This window comes from Vidua chalybeata, chromosome 1, assembly GCF_026979565.1.
Source record: "Vidua chalybeata isolate OUT-0048 chromosome 1, bVidCha1 merged haplotype, whole genome shotgun sequence".
Classification (NCBI taxonomy): Eukaryota; Metazoa; Chordata; class Aves; order Passeriformes; family Viduidae; genus Vidua; species Vidua chalybeata.
Genome location: NC_071530.1, coordinates 79,524,564 through 79,550,962, shown reverse-complemented (window position 1 = coordinate 79,550,962; position 26,399 = coordinate 79,524,564). Strand labels below are relative to the sequence as shown.

The window sequence follows — 26,399 nt, the reverse complement described above, 5'->3', positions numbered from 1 at the left end:
TGGGGTTAACATGCCAATAACAGTATGTGCAGGATACCTTTCAGGGTCAATATCAAAAACTTACACTGTTGTGCCCAAAGCTTCCACTCCAAGTAGTCTATTCAATTAAATATAGAAAATGGACTGCCTGTGGAATCAGCTGCTAAATAGAAAAGGGGAGGAAGCAAGCACACCGAGTGAAATGCAGGCAACAGTTGCTTTTTGCTCAATTAGCTTACCAGCATGATGCGAATAAATAGGATGAAGGGAAATAAGAGAGGACTTGTCTTACAGTTGAAAAATTGGAGAGTATAGAAAAAAAATAAAACTAGTTTATTTACTGCCCCATATCCATAGAGCAATGCTGCAGCTGCTGCTCTTTTGCTGCTGAAAGCCAAGTGACTTCCCAGGCGTGGCAAGGAATTTAACTTCCTGATAATGAGCAAAGGAAACATTAGGAAACTTTGTTCCACATTGTTCAGTTCTTTCCCATTGCAGCAACTCCTGGAAGAAGGCAAGGCTGGCAATTCATGATTGTGCACCATCCCAAAATTCATTCTAAAACTGAGAAATGTCAGGAATAACATCCACTGCTACTGCCTAGCTAATAGCATGATCAACTAGGATGACAATGTTGGACAACTGGTACTAAGGAGTGACAAATGCTCACCTAGAATCTGACCTCCCTAAGCAGAACCTCTGACTCACTGATCGGAATAAAACACATATTATGTATAGAGACCACAGGCAGTAGTGAAATATCTGCAGGAAAGATATGATAAAAAGACCCAAATGGAGACAATGCCTTGATAAGACCAAGGTACAGGAGAAATCATTAGAAATGTGTAAACCTAGAGATAAATAAACATGTTTGCAAAATGTGGCTTTGATAACTGAGATCACCTCTGGCAGCAGAAGGTGGTGATGGGGGAACCATGCCATGAGTTTCAAGAAGTCGTCTTAGGAATTTGGAAAGCCTTTTTTTTGACCAAATCTATTCTTTCCAAGTGAAAAAAAAAAAAAAAATCCAGGGGATCCATTTGGAAACTCATGCAGTCTAGATCCACTGTTGTGTTGCACTGCAGCAGAACAGCCTTTCCTAGTACCCGGGCTGAAAATTCTGTATCTTTTGGAAGTGTCTCTTTAGTGAGCTCTCACATGAACCTGGAAAACTCAAAGTTCAATTGTAAATAACATCTGGTTAAAAAACTTATACTTCTCTTTCAAAGCAAAAAGTCAGCAAGAATTGAGCACATTCTTGGGGAATCATCAACCTATGAAGACTTAAGTCATATAAAAACAACAAACTTATGAATTACATGGATTGCTATAAAGCTAGCTCCCTAGCACTGGATGCGGAAGTGCTGCATTTACAATACAATATTTTTTTTAATTGTCATTTTTAAATGTCTCAAAATGCAGTTCAGTTCTGTGTATTGAAAAGAAGCTATGCATTTCTGGTTTGCTTGTTGCATAAGCAATTACTCATATTTCTTCAATGCCTGTTACAAGATATTGATTGACAGAAGTGATACAGACACAGGCATCCAAGATGCTTTCCAAACTGGGCAACTCTAAACCAGCATACGAATGAATTTATATGCATAAAAGTACACAAGCACTGGAACTGATTTAAATGCCTTCTTCTGGGAGATAAGTCTTAAAACAGGGTGCTATTTGTTTTAAGCTTCACTTTTGATTGACTTTTCACTTTGTTTAGGCTCATAAATTAAAATATTCTAATTTACATATGGCTCCTTGTGTTGCCTTATGCCAATTCTTGAACACTATTTTGACAAATAATTGTAGGCAAGCCAGTACAATTAACAGATGATTACTTTTAAGGCAGAAGGGTAATTGTCGACTGGACTTAACACTGATTTGATACTAAGTGAAGAGTTTTCTCATAAATCAAATGCTTGGTAAAAATAAGCAATATAATGTAAGGCTGTCTGCTGATCTATTGGCAATTACTGGTGTAATAGCTTAGCTTAATTGGTGACCTATTTTTATGAGTTTCCATCATGATGATACAAAACAGTGGTCTTTGTTTAAAGATACATATGGTACATTTTTTCTGTACATTTTATTTTTTTTTCCTGTGGACATGCTATTGCTTTTTGGGCATGAAGGGCAGGGACTGTTCTGGCACAAGTTGTCTGTATATCATGATCAAATAAGGCACCACTAATGCCTTCAATACATAAAATGTCCTCAAGCTTGAATATTCTCCAGTAGTAATCACACACATACATATTGTTGATGGCATAATTGTTGAAACATAAGCATGATAGGGGCCCACCTTGTGTTGGCAACCTTTTATTCTATTGCATCCCCTGAACAGGAGCAAGAAACAGGCAGATCCATGGAGGATGCTAGGCATGATATAGAAGCTTTCTTTTGGGGCATAACATGGTTTGTATGCAGAGGGCTTTGGCAGTATGGTACATTCAGGAGAATGGGAATAATGTGACATGGCACAAGCCACTGAGGAGGTTGTACCATTCAGGTGCTTATTTTAAGGAGATGAAACCAGGGAAGCAAGAATCTGGAAGGCTAGGAAGGAAATATGTACAACATTAAGCTCTTTACACTTTCTGTAGTGTGAGCAAAAACTTTGTCACAGTTTTTGTTTTGAAACTAGTCATGCTAAGTCTTAATTTTTTCTAGTTGATCTGGATTGCTGGAACACAATTTAACTTAAACTGACAAAGACTTCAAACTGGATTAATACGTGAGACAGTAGAAGGTGAAATTCAGCAATAAAGAGAAAATGCTGAATTTTTCTCTTGAGATTTTTCCTGAAATGCTCTTAAAGCTAAAGAAACATGGAGAAGATGTATATTCAACGAGTCATGAATTACAATGAAGTCAACGCTTGTCGCCAGTCTCCTTACCCAGGGAAAATAAAATCACATCCCTCTTCTTTATTTACTTGGAACCATACCTTATCAAAACCTAGTCTTCAAAAATTCAGGGATGACAAAGTAAAATTATCAAGAATATGTAATCTGATCTGTTGTGGAGTGAGGAGCATACTGCAGAATGTCTAAAGGAAAGTCTTTTAAAAGCAGAATAAGAGGTCATGCCATCAGGTGAATAACTGATTGAAAACAAGAGGAATGAATCACCCATAGAGGCTTTAGCATGCATTGTCCCACTGTTAGGATTTCTGGATTTGTTCCTTCTAGGCTGAGATCTTGTAATGTATGTGCACCTTGCTTTCAATCAAGCACACTAAGTTCAATTCTTTCAGAAAGCCTCTGAAACACTGCACTCATTTCTGCCTGGAAAATTTTGGACAAAAAGGAAACTACCCTTTGAAAGTCCAGTATGATTGCCAATATGAATGACAGCAATAAGAAATCTGAAATTAGGGTGTGCATGTGTGTGTGCACTTATATATTTCCATATTTCCTGGTGGAGAGAACAAGTGTTTCTGAAAACGTGGGTAGAAGAGGCAATGGGATGACCTGTCTGAGATTCAGTTGAGTGGTTCAGCCACCATCAATTGCACAATAACGTGGAATTATGTGTGCCTAAGCATAAACAGTAAAACCAACACTTCCTTAGGGTGAAGTTAGTGAACAGATGGTGTATAGACCACCAATAGTCTATAGAACATCAGGCGTCTGGTATAATTTCTACATGTAAGTGTCCTTGACATTGACAAGTCAGTACATGCCACATAGCAGAACTGGGAGCTGGATTTTTATAGAGATAGCACATCACTGAAATGGTGAGAATTTTAAAGAACCAGTTTGGTTATAAATAAAATCAGTATGGTTAGTATTTTTGGTAAGTGATATGCAAAAACACACATCTTGGTCTGTAGGCTATTAAAAACTTGCTTGACTCCTTGCTTAAGATTTGACAGTCATGACCACATAAGTAGTGAAACTTTATTTGTAGTTACCATCAAATACTGTCCTTTTACATTTTTTTGACTTAGGTGTACTAAAACTCTCCTTACAGGTGCTCAGAGTGTTTGTGAAATGTTGTCCTGGTGAGGACTGGCAATGCTGCTTTAAGATTCTAAGGAGATGTAAGAATCACAGAATCATAGACTGGTTTGGGTTGAAAGGGACCTTAAAGTCCCAATCCCCTCCCATGGGCAGGGACACCTTCCATTAGACCATGTTGCTCAGAGCTCCACCAAGCTGACCCTAAACACTTCCAGGGATGGGGTATCAATAACTTCCATGGCCAGCATGTTCCAGAGTCTCACCATCCTTACAGTAACAAATTCCTTCCTCATATCTAATCTAAATCTATTCTTGTTGAAGTTTGAAACTATGCCCCTTTGTCCTGTCACTCTGTGCTCCTGTAAAAAGTCTCTCTCCATCTTTCTTGTGGGCTTCTTTCAGGTATTGGAAAGCCCCATTTAGGTTATGTGAAGCCTTTTCTTTTCCAGGCTGAACAAACACAACTCTTTCAGCCTTTTCTCATAGGAGAGGTGCTCCATCCCTCTAATAATCTTCCCGTCCCTCCTCTGGATTCCTTCCAACAGGCCATGTCCTTCTTATGCTGGGACCCCAGATCTGGATGCAGCACTCCAGGTGGGGTCTCAGCAGAGCAGAACAGAGCACAGCAGAGGGGCAGAATCCCCTCCCTGGCCCTGCTGCCCATGCTGCTTTGGATGCAGCCCAGGACACAGTTGGATTTCTGGGCTGCGAGTGCACATGGCTGGGTCATGTCCAGCATCTCCAGCACCCCCCAGTCCTTCTGGGCAGGGCTGCTCTGTTCATCCCCCAGCCTGGGTTGATACTGACCAGCAGCACCTTGTACTTTGTCTTGCTAAAACTCATGAGATTACCATGGGCTCACTTCTCAAACTTGTATGTGTCAGGTTGTACCAGGGAAAGTATGGAGAAAATATTTTCAATTAGACTGACAATACTTTACATAGGTGATAGGTACATCATCTGCTAAAAGAAAAATAGTTTTGCAGAAAAATAGAAAAAACTACAAATAAACAAAGTTCCAAAAGCTGCCAGGACTCATACAATGAAATGAGATCTTAATTTTATAGGATAAGGAAGTGGAATACATAAGCTTAATACTGTTCAAGACAACTTTTTAAAAATACTTGGATGCTTCTGTGGAAAAGAGGGCAATAATAATGATAACGGTTGGAAAATGCCTCAGTGCCTGTCTACAGATAGAAGAGATACACCATGTGCTCTGAGAACAATTTGAAATTGACGAATATTGCTATAACGCAAACACCATTTAGATCAGAAACCAGATAGCAACTCCAAGGTGGTGCACATTAATAACTTTTGATTGCTTTCCTTAACTGCTGCAAACTTGAAAGAAGCCTTATCATCTTAAAAGCACAGTAGCACCTCATATGGCCTTCTCTATTACTTACTGTGTTTCTAACTTGTTTTGTAGATTTGAGTCCCCCAAAAGCCTGCTGCAGAAATTAAGGGTTGCAAGAAACAGTTCTTAGAGGCTGGCTGGGCTGAAGTCCATGTGCGTTTTCCCTTAGAGTGTTCTCCATATAGAAGCCTTGTCCCCACACTACCCTCTATGTTCTGTGGTTTTGTTTACAAAATGAATAGTGAAGCTTGTAAAACAGCTACAAGAAGAGAACTCTATTGTAAAAATCTAGTTGTTGGCTGAGTTTTGTAGTAGTGCATTTTTTTTTTTTTCACAGTTGAAGTCTCTTTTTCCATGACTCTTTTTTTAAGCAAGAAGACAACTCCAATTGACAGCCCCAGGTCAATACCATCTCCTGTCTCCTAGTTTGTCCAAACTAGTGAGCTTCTAGTTTACTTCTCTAAAGCTTGTAAATATTAGTGATTTTTAAATCAAGCTTGCCCTGCTTTCATTAACGTCTTATAGAAATGGGGGAATCTTGGTACTTTGTTTTCTTGACCAAGTGGGCAGCAAATACTGCAGGAAAAGAACTCAAGAAATATCAAGTCTGCAAATTCCTTTAGGGATGAAACATGAAGTGACATGTGACACTTCTCAGCCTGGATACACAAGACTAGGCTCTGGGCAAGCTTCTTCCCTCACACGACACCTCTTTGACAGGAATAAAGTTTTTGTGTTTGGCATTCTGATTTTGGAGTGACCTTTCAACCACAGTTAAACACAACACAAGTAAAAATAAAGGGCATTCAAATGAAACAATACTTCTCTTCGGGCATTTATTTTATTGGGGTATAAATATTTTTGAACAATATGCTTACATAAAATTAAATGCTTTCTATACATAGATAAAATAGAGAAATTAAGCACAGAACTTGAACATCGCTAATATTTAAAACTCCTAGTATACAATCTAAAACTCTAACTTGAATCTGTGCCTTAACACTATTGGTATTTCATAGGTCACATTAGTGCTATTTACACCATGAATATTTTTTCCATTCCTGCATTTACCATTGCAATTGGTGCAAAAACACTTGCAGGCTGACAAAAACTGAGATAAGCAATGCAGGAGTTGAGGAGAATATGGCTATTCCCTAATGACAGGCTTTCAAATTCACACAAATTTCCAATGTGGGACATTCTCCATACAGACAATTCATACCTGGTTTATTTTTGTTTGAAGCCTAAAATGACCAAGAACCAAACTAAGAAACTTAATTTACTAATGTCAAAATATTAAATCTGGTATTTGATACTTAAGGTGCATAACTGTTAATTAAATCCTTGTTTTATCAGAGTGTTAAGTAACTTTGTCATTTTCCTATATTTGTCCTTCTTTTAGCTCAGCCTTCAATAAATATTGCATCCTGAACATTAGCATGAACCGTGTATTACTATAATCTTATGAATTGTGCAAAGGATATGAGCATTTTTGGCTCTTGAAGGATTTTCTGTAAGGGCCACCTTCGTTGCTGATGACAACTTCTTCTCAATCACTTTCACAGTGATGAAAGGCTCCTGTAGTGGGGGACATGGCTCAGGGCATCCATGTACTAAGAAAAAAGCAAACCCAGCATCTCTTGCAATTCAGCAGATGGAGGGGACAAAGGAAGGGAAAAACTTGAGTCATACATCCTTCAAAAGTGTTCAAATTCACCTTGTCTTTTTAGTGCACACTTAGAATTTGTACAGCATGCTGGAAGAGCAACTAACTGGAAACAGAAAGTCAAAGTGTTCAACAACTGATGAAAAGCCTTCTAAAGCTTTTTTCAGAGTTGCACAGCATATTGATGCCTTTTTTCAAATTTGGAAAACAAGTAATCTCAAGCACTTCTTGCTTTCTAGTCACTGAAAGCTGGAATGATGGATTCCTTTCTTTTCTTTACTCATTATATCAACACTTTTCATGCAGTTACCCAATTTTCTCATATTCTTACACAGGTTTTTTTTTTTTTTTTTTTTTTTTTTTTTTTTTTTTTTTTTTTTTCTGGGCAGATATACACTATCCTATTCCTACCCCTAGGTCAACTCACTGCTTGCTAGGGAACAGCAGCATTTGTTTAATTCATACTTTTTGCTAAGTGGATGGTGCCAGTTAGAAAGAAATTAATGTTGCAACCCCTTCTGCCAGTGGGATGCTAATTTGGAACTCTTTCCTGTGCCTGCTGTCTGAAAGAAAAACTTTTTAAAAAATCCTTTCAGTCAAACAAATCTCTTATCTGTAAGAGAAATTAGGGCAGGCATGGTTGCACAAAAGCTTTTTCATCAAGCTATACAACTTCAGATAAATACAAACCTTGGAAACCTTGCAGATGACTTCCTCATCATCTGACTGATAAACTAACACAACCTGTCAGGATTCAGGTTCCTTCTGAGGGAAGGACATGAAGCTGTGCCAGGGGAGGTTTGGTTCTTCTCCCAGTGGCTGGTTGGGCACTGGAACAGACCCCCCAGGGAAGTGTTCATAACTCACAGCCTGCTGGAGTTGAAGAAGCGTTTGGACAATGTTCTCACGCACATGTGTGATTCTTCGGGTGGTCCTATGCAGGATCGTAGGATGATTCTTGCAACACACTTCCAACTTAAGATATTCTATGATTCTACGAACCACATTTCTCTTGACCTTACCTTCCTTTTAATACTTACCAAAGGTTCAGGAGTTTAATTCCTGAAGTTGTACTTCTGCATTTCAAGTGTGCTAACGATTTACCATTTACCATAAGCATTTGAGATGTGTTACTCGAATTCATCAATCTGTGCAACTGCTATGATTCCTGCTCTGACACCCTCTCCTCAACCTTACCTGGACGCAAACATAACATGAAGAGCAGGATGGTGGTGAGGCACACCATAACCTCCCTATCGTGAACCGGTCCACAGCATAAAATCTTTTGAAGTGTCCCCGTGATAAGAGAAGAAAAAATATCCACAACACAGACAACAATGTAACAGAAACCTTTTAAAGGCAACTTTTTAAAGAAATCTACGCATCCCTTTTTCCCTGTGCCTTCCAGAGGTAAGCCAGGCTCCTTCCGACCGCGGGCAGGGGGTCTCTTCCTGAGCACGGCCCCTGGCGCCCGGGGAGCGGCAGGCAGGAGCACGGGGCACGCGCCGCTTCCCACGCTCCCGCCGCTCGCCCCCGCGGCGGACAGACTGGATTTGCTTAGGTTTCTTTTTCTTTTTTTTTTTTTTTTTTTTGGATTTCCACTCCGACCTCCGCGCACTGGCGAACTAGCAGTAAGGCGAAGGCCAGCCGGAAGCACCTAAAAAAAAACCCCAACCAAACAAAACGAAACCCCAAACCCGAAACAACAAACCCACAGCTCCGACCAGGCTGTAGCGCCGCCGGGAAGCCCCGGCCCAGCCGCGGGGTGCGGGCCCGACGGGAGCGCTGACGTCCTGAGCGCCCAGCCCCGCCCCATCCCGACCAGCGCCGGACGCAGCCGGAGACTCCCGAGCTCCCCCACTCCCAGCTCCACCGCCCTTGTTCCTCGGGCGGGGACTCGCTTCCTTTCCCGACTCCCCCTTCCCACCCTCCTCCTCCGCCCAGTCAAAATGGAGGACGGCGCTTGCTGCGGCCGCTGGCACCGTGGTGGCTAGGGCAGCTGCTGCTCCTCCGGATCGCTCCTCGCTCTTTCTTAAAAAAAAAAAAAAAAAAAAAAAAAAAAAAAAAAAAAGAGAGAGAGAGAAAAGGGAAAAAAAAAAAAAGGTTGGAAACGTTCCTTTTTTTCTCCGCCCACTGGCTGCTCACTGCGCGGACCGCTGGCCCTTCCCATGCCGTCGTCGTCGTCGTCGTCGCCCTCCTCCTCCTTCTCCTCCTCCTCCCGCGATTGTCTGCGCTCCGGCTGCCGCCCGCCCGCCCGCCCGGACTCCCTGCATGCACACGCCGCCTCCTAGGTGGCTGCGGGGGGTGGGCGCTCCCGGAGCTGCCATTCCGCACATACCTTCATGTCCCTGCGTTCGCTGCGGCCGCTCGCCGCCGCCCCGCATCGCTCGCCCGCTCCGGCTGCCGCCCTGACGGCCGCTCCCGCCCGGAGGTGAAGCCGGGATCCGCGGAGGGGGCGGCGAGGTCGGCGGCGGGTCTCGCCCGGTGGAGCCACCGCCGCCGGCACACGCAGCAGCAGCCATGAGCAGTGCCGCTACTGCCACCTCCGCCGCCACCACGGCCGGCAGCGGCGCGGGGGAAGGGGCCGAGGAGGCGGCCAAGGACTCGGCGGACATAGCGGCGTTCTTCCGATCCGGTGAGTGCGGTCCTGTCCTGGGGGAACAGGGAAGAAGGGCCGGCGGCGAGACCGTGGCTGGAGCTAGAGGCGAAAGGTGGCCCTGGGGAAGCGACGTCTTCCCCCTGGAGCCGGGAAAGGAGGAGAGGGCAGCCGGCTTTGTCAGGTGGCCTCGGGGAAGGCTCGCCCGCCTCTCGCCGCCGGGGCCGCCTCGGCACTGCCCGTCTGTTCCTCGGGGAGGCGGCAGGGAAGAGAGCCGAGCCCCCCTTCCCCCCCTCCCCGTCCCATGCCGAGGACAGCGGGGCTTAGGTGCAGCAACTCGCGGGCGGGATGCCACCCTCGCCGGCAGAACCGAGGCGTGAAAACGGGGGCGGCGGCGGCGCGGCCCGACCGGGAGGGTGCGGGGCTGCTGCCGCCCCGGGGCGGTGTCGCGGGTGACAGGTGGGATTCTGCCTCCCGTGCCGGCCCGGTAGCGGGCGCGTCACCGGGGCCGGGCGGCACCACCCAGCGCCAGGCGGACCCGAGTCCCCCGAAAATGTCCCGCCGGGGATTGCGGGGAGGGAGGCGGGTAGAGGAGCTGCTCCGATCCGGGAAGCCCAGGGTGTCGGGGGGCGGGAAGGGTGAGCGGGGCCGCAGGGCTGCGGGGAGCCGGTTGCGCCGGCCGGGCCCCCCGGGGAGGCCGGCGACCAAGCAAGGATGACACCGCTATAAAAGGCAGAGCTCCTCCGGTGCTGTGCTGCTGGGTGGCGGCACAGGGCAGGAATGGGAGAAGCGGCATGGAAAGTGGATGTTCTAAGGAGAACCAAAAGAGGCAGACAAAAAGCGAAGCCCATGTTAAGGGGGTGTCGCTGCCTCGGCTGAGGCGGGGAAGCAGCGGCTCTCGAGCGCTGCCGGGCTGGGAAACCGGGCTCGGCGCGGAGGATCGGGAGGGGAAGGGTGGGAGCCTGTTGACAGGCTGCCGGGATGAAAAAAAATGGAGGCTGCCTTCTCCCTCGGTGTTTACTCTCGGGACGCAACCGTGCGGGGAGGACGGCTGCGCCCGCCGCCGAGACAGTGTCCCCCGGGGGATAGCGGCGGGGAAGGCAGGACTGCCCGGGCCGCACGGACCGCCGATCGGCGGGGACGGAGCCCTGCCGGTAGCCTGGGCGGCGGCGGCTACGGAGCCTCCCCCCGGTGCCGGCTGCCCTCCCCCGAGCAGCGGCGGCTCCTCCCCTCCGTCCGCTCCGCCGGCGGCTCCGCGCCCCCAGGGCAGCCCCCGGCCATCGCTCCGGGCGGAGCGGCCGGGCCGGGCTGGGCTGGGCACTTGCTCCTTTTGGGTGCCTAAAAAGGAGCGGCGAGCGAGGGAAATGCAGACTCACCGCGGGAAAGATGAGGGGGTTGGCCGATTTCGTGTGTAAAAAATAATTATGGCAGTAGTAATAATAGTAGTAAAAGCTGTGTTCACTGGGTTTTTAAGGAAAGTCCGCGAGGGAAGTGGGAAACGGCGTAATCAGTGCTACTTGCGGTCGGTGGTGCTGCTCAGTGTGTTTGGTTTCGTGAGGGTGAAGGAGGAGGTGTGATTTGTAGCAGGCATCCTTGAAGTGGGGCTGGGAGCTGCATTTACGTGGATAGAGGGTCCGAACAGGGGGGCTGTGTGCCCTCTGGAGGGCTTGATGCTCCCGAGGCAACCCGTTTCACGTGACAGCCATTGAGTGTGAAACTCATTGTCAGGATGCTGGCCTTGATGGGTTTTATCATGGAAAAAGAACTGAGCTTTATCGTTCCCAGGAAAAAATCCCAATGAAAGCAAAATGACAAATTAAAACAGTAGGCTTACACACAGTAGTCTGCCTAGTGTAGTTACAAATGGGTGTTTGTGTAGTAATTTTGCAGTTTTGGAAGACCCTGCCAGCTGTATTAATAATCAACTTCTGCATTTATGTGTGGGTTGAGGGATGCTACAGCTGGTAAGCTCGTAAGTGGTGCAGTGATGACTTCTGATGCTGAGAACTTCTGATAACAGAGAAGTTGTATTGAGCTCAGTCTTGCAACATCTGAAAATCTTAAAGCAGTAGAAGGACATGCTTATCAAAAAATTCTTACAGCATATTTAACAACTGGCATTCTCATTTCCGTATTTACATGTGAAGGTTATCTGGTTCAGCCTGGGCTCTAACATACACTGGAAAATGTTCTGGCATCTCCTATGGGTGTTTGGCATTGAGAAGAGCTCTTTGAATTCCGCCTCTGTGCGTGATCCACTCTTCTTTAAGATCTCCGGTGCTTTCCTTTGTTTGAACAACAGGCACTTTTTTTTTTTTTCAGTGGAACACAAAGGGCACAGAGATCAATGAACAAGGAAAAAACTTTGGTGCACTTAGGAGCAGACAAAATATTTTTCTCTTTACAGAATTTACAATGACAAATGTTTCCTTTTTCCTGTCACTTGCAGAGAATATTAGCAAAGCTCTAGCTGTTACTTAAAAGAGAAAATGAGTAAAAATGTTGCAGTGTTTTCCAGGAGGGAAAAAAAAAACCAAAATGCCAACAACAAAAAGCCTGCCTAAACAATCAGTTCTAATCTTGAGTTGGTTAAATTGGTCAGTTGAGCTGCCAAGTGGGGTTATTGGCTTTCCTCCTGTCCCTTTGTAAGACTAAGCTTGAAGTAGAATTAAAGTAGCCCGAAGAATGGAGTTTCATTATTTGGAAGATTTTGTTAGGATATTGAACAGCAGCTAGGTTCACATCACTTGAAATGTGCACATTTCCAGTTTTCACTTTGGTTATGTAAATGTAAACTCACTCTTGAGTTGTTGGGGAAATAAAGTTGCAGTTGAAACATGAGGAAAGCAGCTGAACTGGAAGTGAGGTGGTGGTAGTAGGAACACATAAAGGCTGTGTGTCTTGAATGTAAATGAGGAATCCCTTTATTGGAATTGGAAGAAATTGAGGCAGCTTACTTTCTGTTACATATTTGGTATCTAAATCTCATTATTTGAGGTTGAAAAGAAAAGAGTACCTTGTTAGATCTGTCACCTTTGTGGCAGGATGAACAGTAAAAGAAGCAGAGTTGAGGGTCAGGCAAAGTGATTACATTTTGAAGGAGAAAACAGTGGTTGTAGGAAGTGCCTTTCTGTCCTATATATATATAAGTTGGAGATTAGAAATGACTGTGTAAACTTAGAGAAGGATATGTTTTGAACTATAAATGTATAGACAATTATCCCTTTCTTTAATTAAAAAAGTGCACTGTTGTGCACGAAAGGACTGGTAAAGTATCTTGGAGTTATGAAAAAAACCTGCTACCATCAAAAACCCAGTAGCCAGAGTTTCAATGGCTATGTAGAGTGGTGTTAGTAAATGTTTTAAGTATACAAGAATTATTTTTTATGAAAAGTTATTAAGATAAAACTTTTCAAAATGTATTCTAAGTTTCAACCTAAAATTCTGTGTATCAGAAAGGTGTGAAAACAGCTCACATGAGCAAAGTTGAATTTGAGGGAGTGCCATCAAGTCATGGCTTATAGGGCAGTAACCATACAGAGGTTTTGTTTGGTTGTTGTTGGTTTCATCTTCATCTTTGCAGCTGTGAGTCCTCAATGTCAACTGACATCTTCAGGATGCAAGAATGAGGGCTGTCTGTTAAGTTTAAATCATATTATTATAAGAGTGTTTTCCAAACAAAAGTATTTTTGCTAGTTGAAGTTCATTAATTTAGTTTTTAGGCATAAAGAACAAAAGATTTTTCATCCAAGTAAAAGACAAATGTTGATGTTGGTCAAACTTTTAGTAATTAAAGTTACCCTTTTGGTATGATGGAGAGATCTGTGAATACAAAAGTTTGCAGAGAAAAAGGCTGGTAGGCACTTCAGTCAACCCTTGGCTAGACAGTGTAGGGAGTGCCTTTATAAATTACTCTGATAAGTCTTCATGGAAAAAAACCAACCGACTAATAACTCTTCACAGTTGTGAGATGAAAGTGGATGTAGTTACTTCCTGTAAGATACATTTTTTATGAGTGGCCTCTACAAACTGCAGTAACTTCATTCATATGGACAAACAATACAGTTTTCAAAGCCGTTGAGGAGATTAGTGTTGTCACCACCTGTTTATGTGAACATTTGCCACATGCCTGGAAGGAACACAATTTACATACTGAGCTATGGGCAGGGACCCGTTGGAGGAACAAAAGTGTTGGAAAAACAAGGGACCCCAAAAGTCTTGTCATTAAGGTGAATTACTGTCCAGGCTTTGCCAGGTCAAATCTGAACATAATTGTTAATTGTGCTTCATTCCTTGATATGGGAAAACAAAAAAGTGGAGGATATTCCAACTAAAACCTAATCTACACAGGTGGCAGCAGTCCTTTCTCAGGTGAAGGAGTAAGTCTGAGATGAATGTGGGTCTGGAGGAAGTGGTTGTTCCAAGCAGAGGGTTCAGCGTGACACTTCTCTCAAGGTGAAGTTAGAGAACAGGCTGGTAGCCAGAATAGCTTTAAATAGCACCTGGTTCTAATGTACACTTAGTGTATCCTGCTTGTGCATGTGTTTCTTAATGTAAGTTTAATGATAAGAGAATTTAAAACTTTAGTTTGAGATATGTGTGTTTAGGTACCAAAAAGAACATATGAGTATTTTAAGAATGCTTAGATGTGTTGTGGTTGTGGACATTTGAAGGCCTCTGCAAGTACTAGTAAATTGAGTCTTTGATCAGTCTGGGTTTGACGAAGTCTGCCTATAGCAATCTATGCTGATAGTTGCTTGAATAGTTGAGACCTTAGAAGAAGTATTAATGAGTGTCATGAAAAGATGATTGATTTTCTTCTTTTTCTTTTAAATAATTATCTTGTTGTTTGCTTAATTTTCATGAAATTCACTTAATACTGTAAAGATAAAAGCTAGCATTTAGGAATGTGTTATTTCAAGTTTACAAGGAGGACTTGTGTTTTATTTCTTCCTGATTATATTGCTTTATATACTGTTGCCTTGCTTGCTTTATATTGGTATCTTGTGTGATAGTGGCTGGGATAATTGACTGCATGTAGTAGACAGCATTAAAAATGCTATCATAGTAAGGAAAGGAGAGAGGGTTGGGAAAGATTATGTGGTAAAGAAAAGGAAAGCATATTATTAAAAGGCAGCAGGTTTTTTCAAGAATACTACTAATAAAAACACACTGTCATTTAGATCATGGGTAAACTAGCTTGCAAGGTAGGCATCAATTGTGGAAAAAAGCCAAATTTCCATCTGAAAACCATGAAGCAGAACACACCATCTATAAAGTTACGACGGATGAATCTTCTTAGGAAGGCACTATCTCCTGGTGATGTGTAGTAACTAACTTACAGAGGAGGTAGTCAGAGTTGTGGTTGTTGCTTACTTGGCATGCCAGTTGGAGCAGCTACAGAGTTGTTATGAGTGTCTAATAGAAATAATCTAATAGCGAAGCCAAAAGTGAAGTTTTGCCAGGCAGCGCTGGTGGTAGCTCACATGACAGCTCCCTGCTGTCCTCTGCAAGTAGTGGTTCTTGGCCCTGTGGCTGTCAGGAGCTGAGGTGTGTTTTAAGAACTGGTGAGCATGCAGAGGATGTAAAGCATGAAACAAGTTGTCCATTCTTTCATGTGACTTAGAGTGATGACAGCATTTGTATTAAATAAACAAACAAACAAAAATTCACAGTGTTGTATAAACTTTTCAAGAATCTGTTACTTTGTGCTTTGAGTTGCATTAGTAAATGAGAAGGTTGCTGCAGTATTGGTGTCATTAGTGCCGGTTGACCTGGGCTGAAGAAGTGGACTCTTTTGTGAAGGTTTGATCCAATTCCAGAAATACCCATTTTAATAAGATGGTTGAAGCAGGGTGGTGTGTATGTGTGTGTAAATGATATTTTGAAAAATACCATAGAAAAATGCCACAACTTGATAGTTTCTGATGAGCATATGCAGAGCAAAAATAACTGCAGAAACAATGAAGTTACAATGGAGAAGTTAGGCTGGAAAATAGCATTGTTGAATTGACACTCCCTGGAACAATGAAGATGAGGATAGAGAGCTTCAGTGTGAAATGCAGCAGCTGTTGTGCAGTTTGTCTTAGTGTGAAACAGCCAAGCTTCTCCGCAGATAGACAAGGATAGATCGAGTCAGAGGGTAGGTTGTGTTTGAAACAGTTGGAGGCAGAAGTCATGAATATTTCTAGAAGAGGACAGAGGGCAATTACTGATAACGTCTTTGATAGCTGCCAGTTGAGACACTAAATGCAGATTTGGAGTGGAAGGTAAATGGGAGTTAGAGAAAAGCCAGGTCCATTCTCGGAAGGAGTACATTCGAGCTGGCATGAAGTGCTGATGTGCTCAGAAAGGAGCTGACAGAAGTAGGAAGAGACTTGGTACAGCTGAAGCTTTCATCAGTTGTGGAGCTCAGTCACTGTGTGGAAGATGGGTTGTAAATGTTTCTTATAGGAGTGGTGTGTCTCCAGCTGAATGTGTCCCACAGCAACCTAACAAAAACAGGTGTGAATTTCAACCTAAAATATCACATGATCACTGTCTAGGTAAATAAAATCTAAAGAAAGACTGGAAAGACTTTCATTACCCAAATATACAGAGAAAATATTAATGTTTCTCAACTGAAAATAAAAACTTAAATAATTCTAGTGTCAAAAAATGCTTAAGTGCAGACTGCTAGATCAGTTTAATAGGGTGAAACTGCATAGTGATTTTTGATCTGCATCTTGAAGAAGGAGGTAAAATCATGGAAATAGCTGTTCATGGTCAGCATAAGTGTTAAAATAGTAAAGACACATTGAAATTTTGGAAATGCAGTGGTCGTTGAAGGAAAGTGGGTGATAAGTTTAAAGAGAATAGAGGAAACAATTTTTTCTGCCTGATATAGGTAAGAACTAAATTTAATCTTAAAAAAAAAAAGGCTACAAGGTAAAAAAAAAACCTCATGAAGGTCACAGCGGGCTATTTTAATTTAATTACTAAGATCCTTGCATCTATTTGTTGTTCTCATGAAGAAATTTGCCTGATTTGGAGAAGGATCTTTGTTTATCTTAACATTTTTCTTGGTGCGGTAAAATCAAAAAGTAGACTACTGGTGAAGTAATACTGATGATCTGCAAAGCTGAGTCATATTCCTTCAGGAAGGATACTGCTGTTTTGAGAAAACAGATCACTTACCCAGTAGTGAGGAGGAGGAATTGAAATGACAGGGAACAACTCAAGTGCTTTTAGCAGTAGACACTACAGTACATTAAAGCATCTGATTTTCAGCCTCTAGAGTAGGTTGTTGTATGGGTACACAAAGAGGAGGGTCATAAATGAGTTGTGTCCACAAAGTTTCACAAAACAGTCTGAGTGACAAGTCTGTGCTTTAAAGATACAAAGCCCGTTCTAGTGGTTTCTCTGCCAAATAGCTGCTCTAAGTCATCTAAAATAGCCTAATTGCACATTTGTTTAAAAAATAAGGTTGTTTTTCAAGGCTGTTGAGTGGATTTTTTCTGAAATCATTTAGTCAAATTTGTTTAATCTCCTGTGTTACTGCATTGCATAAGTGGCAGTAGCACTGTTTAATATACACAACTGCAAATATGTAACAGGTTTTCCTACTGAGCAGTGCTGAACTATGTCTTTTGCTGGTACTTCTGAATATGATATTTTGTAATCTGGACCTTACTGAAGAACTGAAATAGGCATTAGTGTTTTATAATTATGGTGGGAAGAGAAAGCAATCTTTACAGGGAGATGAAATTTTTTTGTTTGTTTCTCAGGGCCCAAGATGTTGAGGAAGCAAGATGGCAAGTACAGGGAGAAAAGTGTGGACTTCCAGCATTGAAAATATGTCAGGGGTTTGCTTTATGTTTTATACTATAGGTGTAGGATAGTATGCTTGGATAATTCCCACAAGTCTGTGCGAGAGTCAGGATGATGTTATTGGCATGTGTAATAGTCTGACATGAGTCTGAGATTCAGGAAGGTTTGTTTTACTAGTGTGCATGAGGATACATGTGTGCATGTATACACTGTCAAACTAAATATTCCATGTGGCTTCAAAAAACTTGAGTTTGCATGACAAATCTCTTTGTTAAAAAGTTGGAGAAAGTATTCTGGACAGCAGGCACTGAACAGGGCTATTGTGAGTAATCCCAATGTGTTCTAGTCATCTGTGAAACTACCCGGAGCTTAATTACTCATGTTTTCTTGTAGTCTTAGTGCGTGTATGAGCAGTAATACTTATTCCTGAGGTGTCTGCAGACTGTGTAAACAACCAGTAGTGATTTTTGTGGTAGATTTGTACATGACTGCTTAGCAATTAGAGTCTGAGGATCCAGGGTTATATTGAAATGAGATTTCGTAAGTGCTAAAAATCAACAGGAAAGTATACTAGGGCTCACAGGGACCTATCAGGTAAATACCTACTTAGTTTGTCTAGTCTGTACCTCACTTATTGCATAAAAGAGTAATTCAAAATGCAAAACTTTTAGGCTTTATACAGAATTTCTGCATTTTTGTGGGTAATTTTGTGGAAACCTTCAGCCTTATGACATACTTTATCAAGGCATTTGGTCAAAGGCTATTCGTTAAGATTTGTGATGGTCAGATAGCTGAGGCCACCAAACAATGAAAAGTGTTATTGGTGAAATTTAATGAAAGTAGAAGTGTTTGAAGTCTTGGGATTGCTTGTTTTCAGAGCCCAAACAGATGTTAAATGCTGGGAAGAAATCAGGTGACATTTCTTAAAGTGTGTCCTAGATACACTTTAAGAAATGGAGGGAAAGAAAGGGAGGATACATCAGGAACATCCCAAGAAGTGAATTAGACCAAATGGAGTGTTTAAATACCAATATTACTTGGCTAACCTCCTATGCCTCACAGTAGACTTCACCGTATCCATTGTGTACAGTGTTGGTTGGATATAATTGGCTGTACAGTGTTGGTTGGATATAATTTTCTACTGGCCTTAAGGTAGTAGTTTCTTCAATTTCCAAGTGTTTATCATGCCACTGACTTCTGGGTATGTTGGGTTAAGCATCATTAAGTACAAAGATGATACAATTTTTTGAGATCATAAAAACACTCGACCCTCTTCTAAAAACTTTAGGCCAAGGTCAAAGTGTCTTTGACCTTTTTAATTGTCCTATTCCTTGAATTCCAAATATATGCAGCTGAAAGCACAAAAAAAAAAAAAGTAGAAAGCTGTCAGCAAGTGAAGGTGAATTGAAATACAAATTGCCTGGATTGCCCTGTTCTGCGCAGACATCGATAGCACATAGTACGTTGAACATCAGACTTAAGAAGATGCAAAACCCTGTCTTTAGAGTCCTCTTTCTGTCTTTTACTGTAGAGTAATAAAATAGGTTATAGTTTCTCTGCTAAAGAAACTAAATAGCCATTGTTGTTGTTTATTTTTTAACAACGTGTTGCTCCCCCCAAAAAAAGCTTTTTTCCTTGTCTTTATTTATTTGCTTTATTAATGTTAGTCAGTGACTTAATTTTGGTTGATACTGCGCATAGGGTTGGTCCTAAAAGAATGGAAATGGAACAGCTACAGCAGTAGCTTATGGTCTTTACACATCTTAGTCACATTTCCTGTGCTTAAGTACTTGTTTTCTGCACTTAAAGATAGTTGTTAGGCTTGAATTTGCAACAGTTTGCAAAGTTCAAAGAAGAAATCAATGCTGTGCATTGCTTAATTTACAGGGTATCATGTGAGCTGGGCTTCTGTAAGGACAACAGAGGCAAGCCAAACTAAAATTTATTAGGAGAGTCGCACCTTTTCAGATGGAAAGATGATAATGACTTATCTAATGACTTGTTGGTCGGCTGTCATGGTTTAGGAATGGTGTTCCCTCATTCTACTTGCTCACTCCCGCTCTGTATTCCCTATGGCAGGATGGAGAGAAGAATTGGAGACACAAAAGGTAAAGATTATGGGTCAAGATGAAAGCAATTTACTGAAAACACTAATGATAAGAAAACAAACAGAAATTATACAAGAAATTATACAAATGACAGAGTGTACAAGAATGTTATTGCTCACCCCTTGTGGGCATTCTCTGACTGCTCCCTTTGCCACACTGCCCTCACATGGGAGTGAGCCCTTCCCCCTTGTTCCAAGAAAATGATATGAGGTGGTACTCCGGGTCCTAATCGTGTCCCCTCCAGGCCAGAACCAGGACACTGGCTTGTTAATGCTTTATATTAAATGAATAAATAAATAAAAACTAAGATACCAGTTTCTCCACAGGCAGTGAAAGGCTGTCTTTGGAAGAAAAGCAAGGAATCGTACTTGACTGAATTTCTTGCCTTGGCAGCTGAGCAGAAAGTTAAAAAACTGAACTTCATTTCTGTCCCCATTTTGGGAAAATTCTACTGTTTGCTGAATTACGAAGACAGGAGAGTCAAATCAAGCCTGCTTATAGAAGGTGATAAAATATGGTTTGTCTCATTGCGATCCTTGTAGATGCTTTAACCCGTGATGCTTTAACCCGTCAGTGCGGAAGGAGCAATATCTTTTCTAGTGCAGCGTGGGGATTGGAGTCAAATTTGCCTATGCTTAACTCAGAACAAGGGTGTAATTCTGCCAACAATAACCACTCAATGTGTGTGTGTGTGTTAGCTTTTTTTTTTTAAGCTTGGAATCAGATGCATCCTACCCTAGCCAAAGGGAAACATTTTAGAAGCTCTGACGCATTTACACAGATGAAGGAAGGAAATGTCCAAAAGAGTCAAAAGCTAAAAATAGATCAGTTTACTGAGCTGAACTCTGGGTGGGAATTGATGAACTAAATATAAATCTAAATTTGAATCTTTGTGACTTACATAACTGAGTGGTGTAACCCCTTTCGGATATTGGTGCTTTTTCTTGCATTCAACTTTATAGTAGACAGCTTCAGAGGAAAACTTGTGTCAAGCTTTGTGGGTTTACTTTGCAGTGCTTTGAATAGACAGCACTGAGAAGTCTGATTCTCTCTTGACGATTATTGTTACAGCATAGTTTAACACCCTGGAAAAGTGGATTGTGGGTTGTGTTGGGTTTTTTTTGTTTGTTTTGAAGAGCTTCTCAGTGGAAATGGTATCTCCTGACTCTACTGAACAGAAGTTTTAAACCAGTAGCAATTAGAACCAGTGTCTGTGAGGGGGTGTAATTTTTTTCCCAACTTCTTCAAGAAGCAGTAAATTTGCCTGTCATATCGGTACATAGAAAGGAATGATAACCTGAACATTTAAGAATGGATGTTTGGCTTTCTAAAAGGGTTCGCTCTCTGCCTTGACACAAATCAAAGTTAGACGTTATCAGCTTTCCCTTGTGGTAAATAAAAGTAAGCTTGTTTGAGTGTGTAAAATTTGTGTAATGGGAAAAAATATAGGAAAAACTGTTAATATGTGAGAGTGTTGTAGATTACTGTTGTTAGATGACTGTGGTAGTGCCATGAAAATGGAGATAAGCAAATTTTCCTTCTTCCTTGAGTACATTTTTTGGATAACTGATAGCAACCAACACAATACTGCTAACTAAAAACTGACCTTTTCCAGTGTTGAAGCAGGGACAGTGCAGTTGAATCCCTGTGGTTTAGCATTTGCCAACTGCTAGTGAAGAGTGGCTCTTTAATAATATTAGACCTAATTCTAAAGCTTTGCACTGGAAAGGTGAAATACATATATTAATTCATTGACTTTTGTCAGAAAAACAAATGTTACCACTTACAAATACAGTAAATGTAATAGAATACTAGGAGTAAAAACGGTAGCATTGATTAGATTAACTTCAAGCAGTAACTCTCCACCCATCACTCCCACAAGAACTGAGAGTTAGTTTTTTTACTCAATACCTTTCCTTTTTTTACTATATCATTTGCTGTAGAATATTTGCTTGACAGATGTATAAATAGTTGTGCTCATATTTGCTTTATGTTTTTGTTTGGTTTTCCAGTGGAGCCTGGGAATGTTTGTTTTTGCAAGGTTGTTTTGAAAAAAAATTGGAGTCTTTGATTACTAAAAATAGTATTTGTTCCAAGCAACAGTTTATCTGTTAAAGCAATGAACAGTTTGTAGCAAAAGGACCTGACTAGCTACTGTCATGGTTATATACCAACATGGCAATTTAAATTTTGTTTCTATGGAAGATCTTGTTATATAGCAAAGTATGAAAACTACTCTGTTTAAAATCTCATATATTTCTAGAATATGCTTTTGGAATGGATTTGTCCATGTTGCTGTCTCTACTGTGTTAACCCACTGTTAGAATGTTAAAGCTGTAAAACCCTTTTGCAAGAGCACTTGATTAACTTGGGTGGCTGTGCAACCTGTGGTATTTCTGCTTGTAGGCAGGTTCATGAGCAGGATGTGACTTGCAGTTCATGTCCACTGAGGCAACATGAGTGGCTTCAAAGAGCAAGAAGCTCTTTGCTGCTCTCCACAATGCTGTTATATGTCCTCTAGGCAGTGAAAAGAAGTGGCAGAGCCCTGTGTTTGAGTGTGGTAAGCAAGGATGGATATACCTTGATACTTAGGTGGAACACTTAAAAGTGCAGTCTGTAAATTGTCTGGGCTGACAGAGCTTGTGATTCTCTCTGTGCATATGCTGAAGCTTTGTTACGTGTTGATACAACAGCAAATGAGAGCAGGGATTTTTGTGGTCTTGAGCAGCCAAAACAGTATCTTAAGCTTTAATTTATTTCTTTGTGAAGTGTTTTTACTACTTGGGGTAGGAATCTCACTCCCACTGTCTCCTTTGCTAATACTTTGGGCTCTGGCTCCTGTTCTGACTTGAGAGGTGGGATACAAAATCTTCAGATTTGAGATCTGCTAGTTTGATGAGACTTATTTGACTACAGGAAAGATGAATGTTAGAGGAGGGATAGGCATCTTTTTCCAGACTGGCTTTTCACTGTCTTAATTGTTGTCTCTGCTTCTGCTATCCCTTCTTTTGTTCCTTTTCTTCAATAAATAAGACAGAGGTCCAGCAGACAATAAGCTCAATCACGAGGCATCAGTGTTCATCTCTACAGGAGGTCCATTATGTGCGCATGGATAAGTAGGGGGTCCTGTGGTTGAGAAATACAGCATGTGTGCTGCGCTGACAAATAAGGGTTGCACGGGCAGCCTTAATGCTGCATTACCTAGTTTTTGAATCCTCTTTGTGGCAATTCCAATCACACCTGGTCCTATCTCATTGTTGAGATGAGTCATTGTTTAGAGTTTATGTAAAGTTTTCATTAAATGCCTTAGTGGATGATAGTAGATGGCATTGGTTTTATCTGGGGGCAGTGGTTACTATGTTACATCAGAGGTATTTTGGGAGTAGAAATGCATTAATTCACTGTGTAATATTAAAAAAGGCAGATGTTTAAGCTGCTTTGTTAGATAGATATATTGAGGACAAATTAGATACTTTACTACTTCTTTTTTTAACATCTCTTTTTTTTTAAATAGACCCAAATACACTCTAGTCTTCAGTTTCTTAAGGATTGATTTTTTGTTACTTGAACGTCATGTTAGTTCTGCCGTGGTAATAAAAGTTAAATGAAGCAAGGTGTAAAAATCATCAAATACCAAGGAGGAAACAGGAACCAAATGATATATTTTCCTTTCACAAGCAACAGATAATTAACAGTGAAAAGACAAAATATGTTCTCAGGTGAGGAAAGCTTACCACAGCATAATAAGTTAGGACTTGCACGCAGATCACCAGTGGCAGATTATATGACACTAAAGGACTTAATTGGAAGTTCATAGTGATAAGTGACCTAAATTATTGCACTCTTTATTTTGTCAGTTATGTGGACTAAAATTGCTGCTTTAATAAGAAGCTTTCTGAACTGTTGTGTAACCTGCAAGAAAGGACCCAAAAAGAGATAAAGGGGTGCCTCCTCACATGGTATGAGAGAGTTGTAATGTTGCTGTGTACAAGGTGCATTCCTCCTTTTTTGTGGAATAGAAATAGACTGAATATATGAAATAACTGTTTCCATGTCAAGCTAAATATCATAATGGAATAAAATGTATTCCTTATTGAAAGGTGCCTGGTAGAGAGCTAATTCTCAGAAACAAAATACTCTGTATCTCCCTAGTGGAGTTGAAAGTTAAAGGTGACAAACATCTGAAAATGTTGGAGTTATATTTGAAATGTCAATATTTATTGGTTTCCAAGTCCTATGTTAGGGGTTGATTGAATAGCACACAGTGTAAAGGCAGTATTACCAGCCACATTTAAACCAAGAATGAATTAAGTATATTTAAGTGGTGCATTTCTCATCCAGGCATCCATTTCTTTTGCAGAAATTTGAGAATAAAGCCAGGATTTAAGTCAATATCTGTTCGTGTTGCACTGTTTATGTTGCCATGTTGATATTAGGGGAAAGGGAGGGGAAAGCGAGTAAAACAATCGCTTGTTCTAGAGACCAGTCAAGCAGTCTCTAACCAGTGAGGTGGGACATCTGTGTGAATTGCTGAGCTTGTTGAAGTACAGTTTTGGAGAATAAGCTCTGCTGCCCTTGTCTTGGTTCTGTCCAAATATATTAAAGTTTGGCACTGGTACAAGATATAATCTTTGAGAAAGCAGCAATCGCTGGCTAGGGGCAGGCAGGAGTATATCTGAGACAATGAAGGATGAAAGAGAAAATCAAGGAAGAAAGTAACTGACAGAATTAAGGGTGAGGGTCAGTTTGCTTACAGAAACACTGGAAACCACCACACTACTGCAAAAACTGCTATTTCTGTTGCAGTTAAGGTCTTATATGGAAACAGAACTAACAGTTCTACTAATGTACACAGGCAGATTAATAGGTGCAAGGGAGCCTGAATTTTCACAGGCCATTTGACAGAAAATGTACTGTTTCCCCGAAGCAACCACCAATTTCAAGCCAAAAGGAAGCCTTTCATGTTTTAAAGCACAAGAGGGACACACCTAGGCAGAAGAATGGAAGGGAGATAATGGATATATGATGCAGAAGACTTGGGATTGGAAGTGCAGTGAGGTCACGAAGAGAACTGACCTTTGAAAGGAATGTAAAGGTGGGTTTTGTTCTTATGTACCATGCTGCTCAGATGTTTGCTTTACAGGGATAATGTGCTCAAATCAGAAAGACAAGCTGTTAATAGTCCCTGCCCTAGATAGGTCTAATGCTTTTTTATTCCCTGAAGAGAAGAGCAAGAAAGTGGAAAAGAGCTTGGATAGGATTCCTTAATTTTGTAATGCAAAGTACAACCTTGATGACACCACTCAAGAAGAAGTCACTGTTAACAATTTTGACCTTAAAATTAGCATTTTTTCATACACTGTTCCTCAAATTCCTGCCACTCACAGTTAAAATGTATTACTTGTGTTTCTGTGGAAAGAGCAGCTTAGTTGTGCGAGGTGGTCACCAACAGTCTTAGCTCCTAGCTCCACAAGGACCCCAGCAAATAAACATGTTTGTGGTTAGTCCCCTTGCTGTAGCCTCTGATCTGCCAGGTCTGCTGCAGAAGGTATGTGTACAAGGCCGTACTGATCTTAGGAGATTTGTTGAACTTTATCTCTAGATAATCATCTTGTTGTGTTTGGATGAGATTACTAATCACGCTTTTTAATTAAAGAAATGTCACAGCTATAGGAAAATTAAGCTATTTGGAAATGGTGGTTATTTTGCTGACAGTTTTCTCTGCTTAAGAAGGCTCAATCAACACTTCCTGCACTGGCAAATGTATGCTATCGAATGAAAATGAATTGTGACCAATTTCACGCTGACTTCTTCCCAGGTACTTTTCCTTCTTTGTGGTCAAAAGTTGTTCTTGGTGAAGTAGTTAGAGATGTGAAGCATAAATTTTGTATTAAACCTTTAAAGAGACAGCCAAATCACCTAAATTTTGGTTGTTCCCTCCTACTTAAGTATATTGGAGGAAAAGCTGACATTATTAATGTAAAGATACGTTTCCAAAAAGGGCAGTTCATATAGCTGAAAAACTGAAGCAGAGTTAAGAAGGAGCTAACTTGAGTTTGCTCCCTGGGCTAACAGTAATTTCAAAGTTAACATATTCTGAAATGTTGCTTTGACAGCAATATTGGATTTAATTCTGCAGTATGCAATTAGAATTATCATTCCCTGTGATATTTAAAATGCTGCCTTGAGTTTAGCATAGAAAGTGAGTATGGTTGAGTGTTTTTTCAAATGACATCTACTTCACTAGTTGCTATGTGTGCAGTTTATCTAGTGTTAACAGCATTCCAGTGTCTAAAATTAGGAATATATATTGCCGTAAGAAACAAGCAAACCACAAGCTATATGCTTCACTCATTGCCTTTAATTTAAGCTTGGTGTTACAACTGGGTGCCTTGCTTTTATGGTTGTTTTGGTTACAGTTCTGAATCCATTGGAAGTATTTTGGACCACGTTCTAGAGGTAAAATAAAAATTGTTACTGTGACATTTCAATTTGGTGGAAATTGTCAGCTACCCAAATGTATGAAACTGGTAACTGGCTGATAGCTTGAAAATTGTTCTGAATTAACAGGGTAAGTTTATAAAGATAGCCATGTAGTAATGAGGTAATTCTATATTTTCCTTTAAAATTGGCCTTGCTAAAGGGAGGATTTATGATGGCATCTGATAAAGGTAGGAGTGGAAAAAAATGGTTAGTAGAATGGATGGACAGGTAAAAAGAGGCTTGTGTTTACGTAGTTGAAAAAAGTAGACTTAAAAAGGATGTAATAGAGCAGCCATACTGATTGGGCTGAAGGAACAGAGGAACTGAAGAATGAGGTTAGTAATTTGTTACAGATAGGCAAAGTTCTAAACAGGATCAAAGAAGTCCTTAAGAGTAGGCTCTTCGACTTAGACAGAAAATGTGAAAATAAATA

At 41.2% G+C, this 26,399-nt stretch overlaps 2 protein-coding genes across 3 annotated transcripts in view; one reads left to right on the top strand and one right to left on the bottom strand.

Annotated features, from left to right (window-relative positions):
- Positions 1–8,880: 8,880 nt before the first annotated feature.
- LOC128781774 (serine/threonine-protein phosphatase 1 regulatory subunit 10-like) lies at positions 8,881–9,495 on the bottom strand. Of its 2 annotated transcripts, none has more exons than XM_053931806.1 (2): positions 9,309–9,495; positions 8,881–9,001 (listed from the first exon to the last, which is right to left on the bottom strand). In XM_053931806.1, the coding sequence occupies exons 1-2, from the start codon at positions 9,490–9,492 to the stop codon at positions 8,961–8,963; spliced, it is 225 nt and encodes a 74-aa protein (XP_053787781.1). In that variant the 5' UTR covers positions 9,493–9,495; the 3' UTR covers positions 8,881–8,960. The 2 variants fall into 2 exon arrangements, with proteins under 2 accessions (XP_053787781.1, XP_053787702.1); XM_053931727.1 differs by having other exon boundaries at positions 8,881–8,997.
- The window catches only part of TRIO (trio Rho guanine nucleotide exchange factor), a 244,332-nt gene continuing 227,417 nt past the window's right edge, over positions 9,485–26,399 (top strand). The window contains exon 1 of the mRNA XM_053931605.1: positions 9,485–9,605. Within this exon, the coding sequence (XP_053787580.1) occupies positions 9,491–9,605 (115 nt within the window). The 5' untranslated portion in view covers positions 9,485–9,490. The remainder of the gene's footprint in view (positions 9,606–26,399) is intronic.

Bases quoted from the DNA above. Each gene is read 5' to 3' on its own strand.
- LOC128781774 (XM_053931727.1), bottom strand. From the start codon at position 9,492: ATGGCTGCTGCTGCGTGTGCCGGCGGCGGTGGCTCCACCGGGCGAGAC. The intron at 8,998-9,308 runs GTATGTGCGGAA...TTTTTAAGAAAG, and splicing joins GCGAACGCAGGGACATGAAG to AGCGAGGAGCGATCCGGAGG.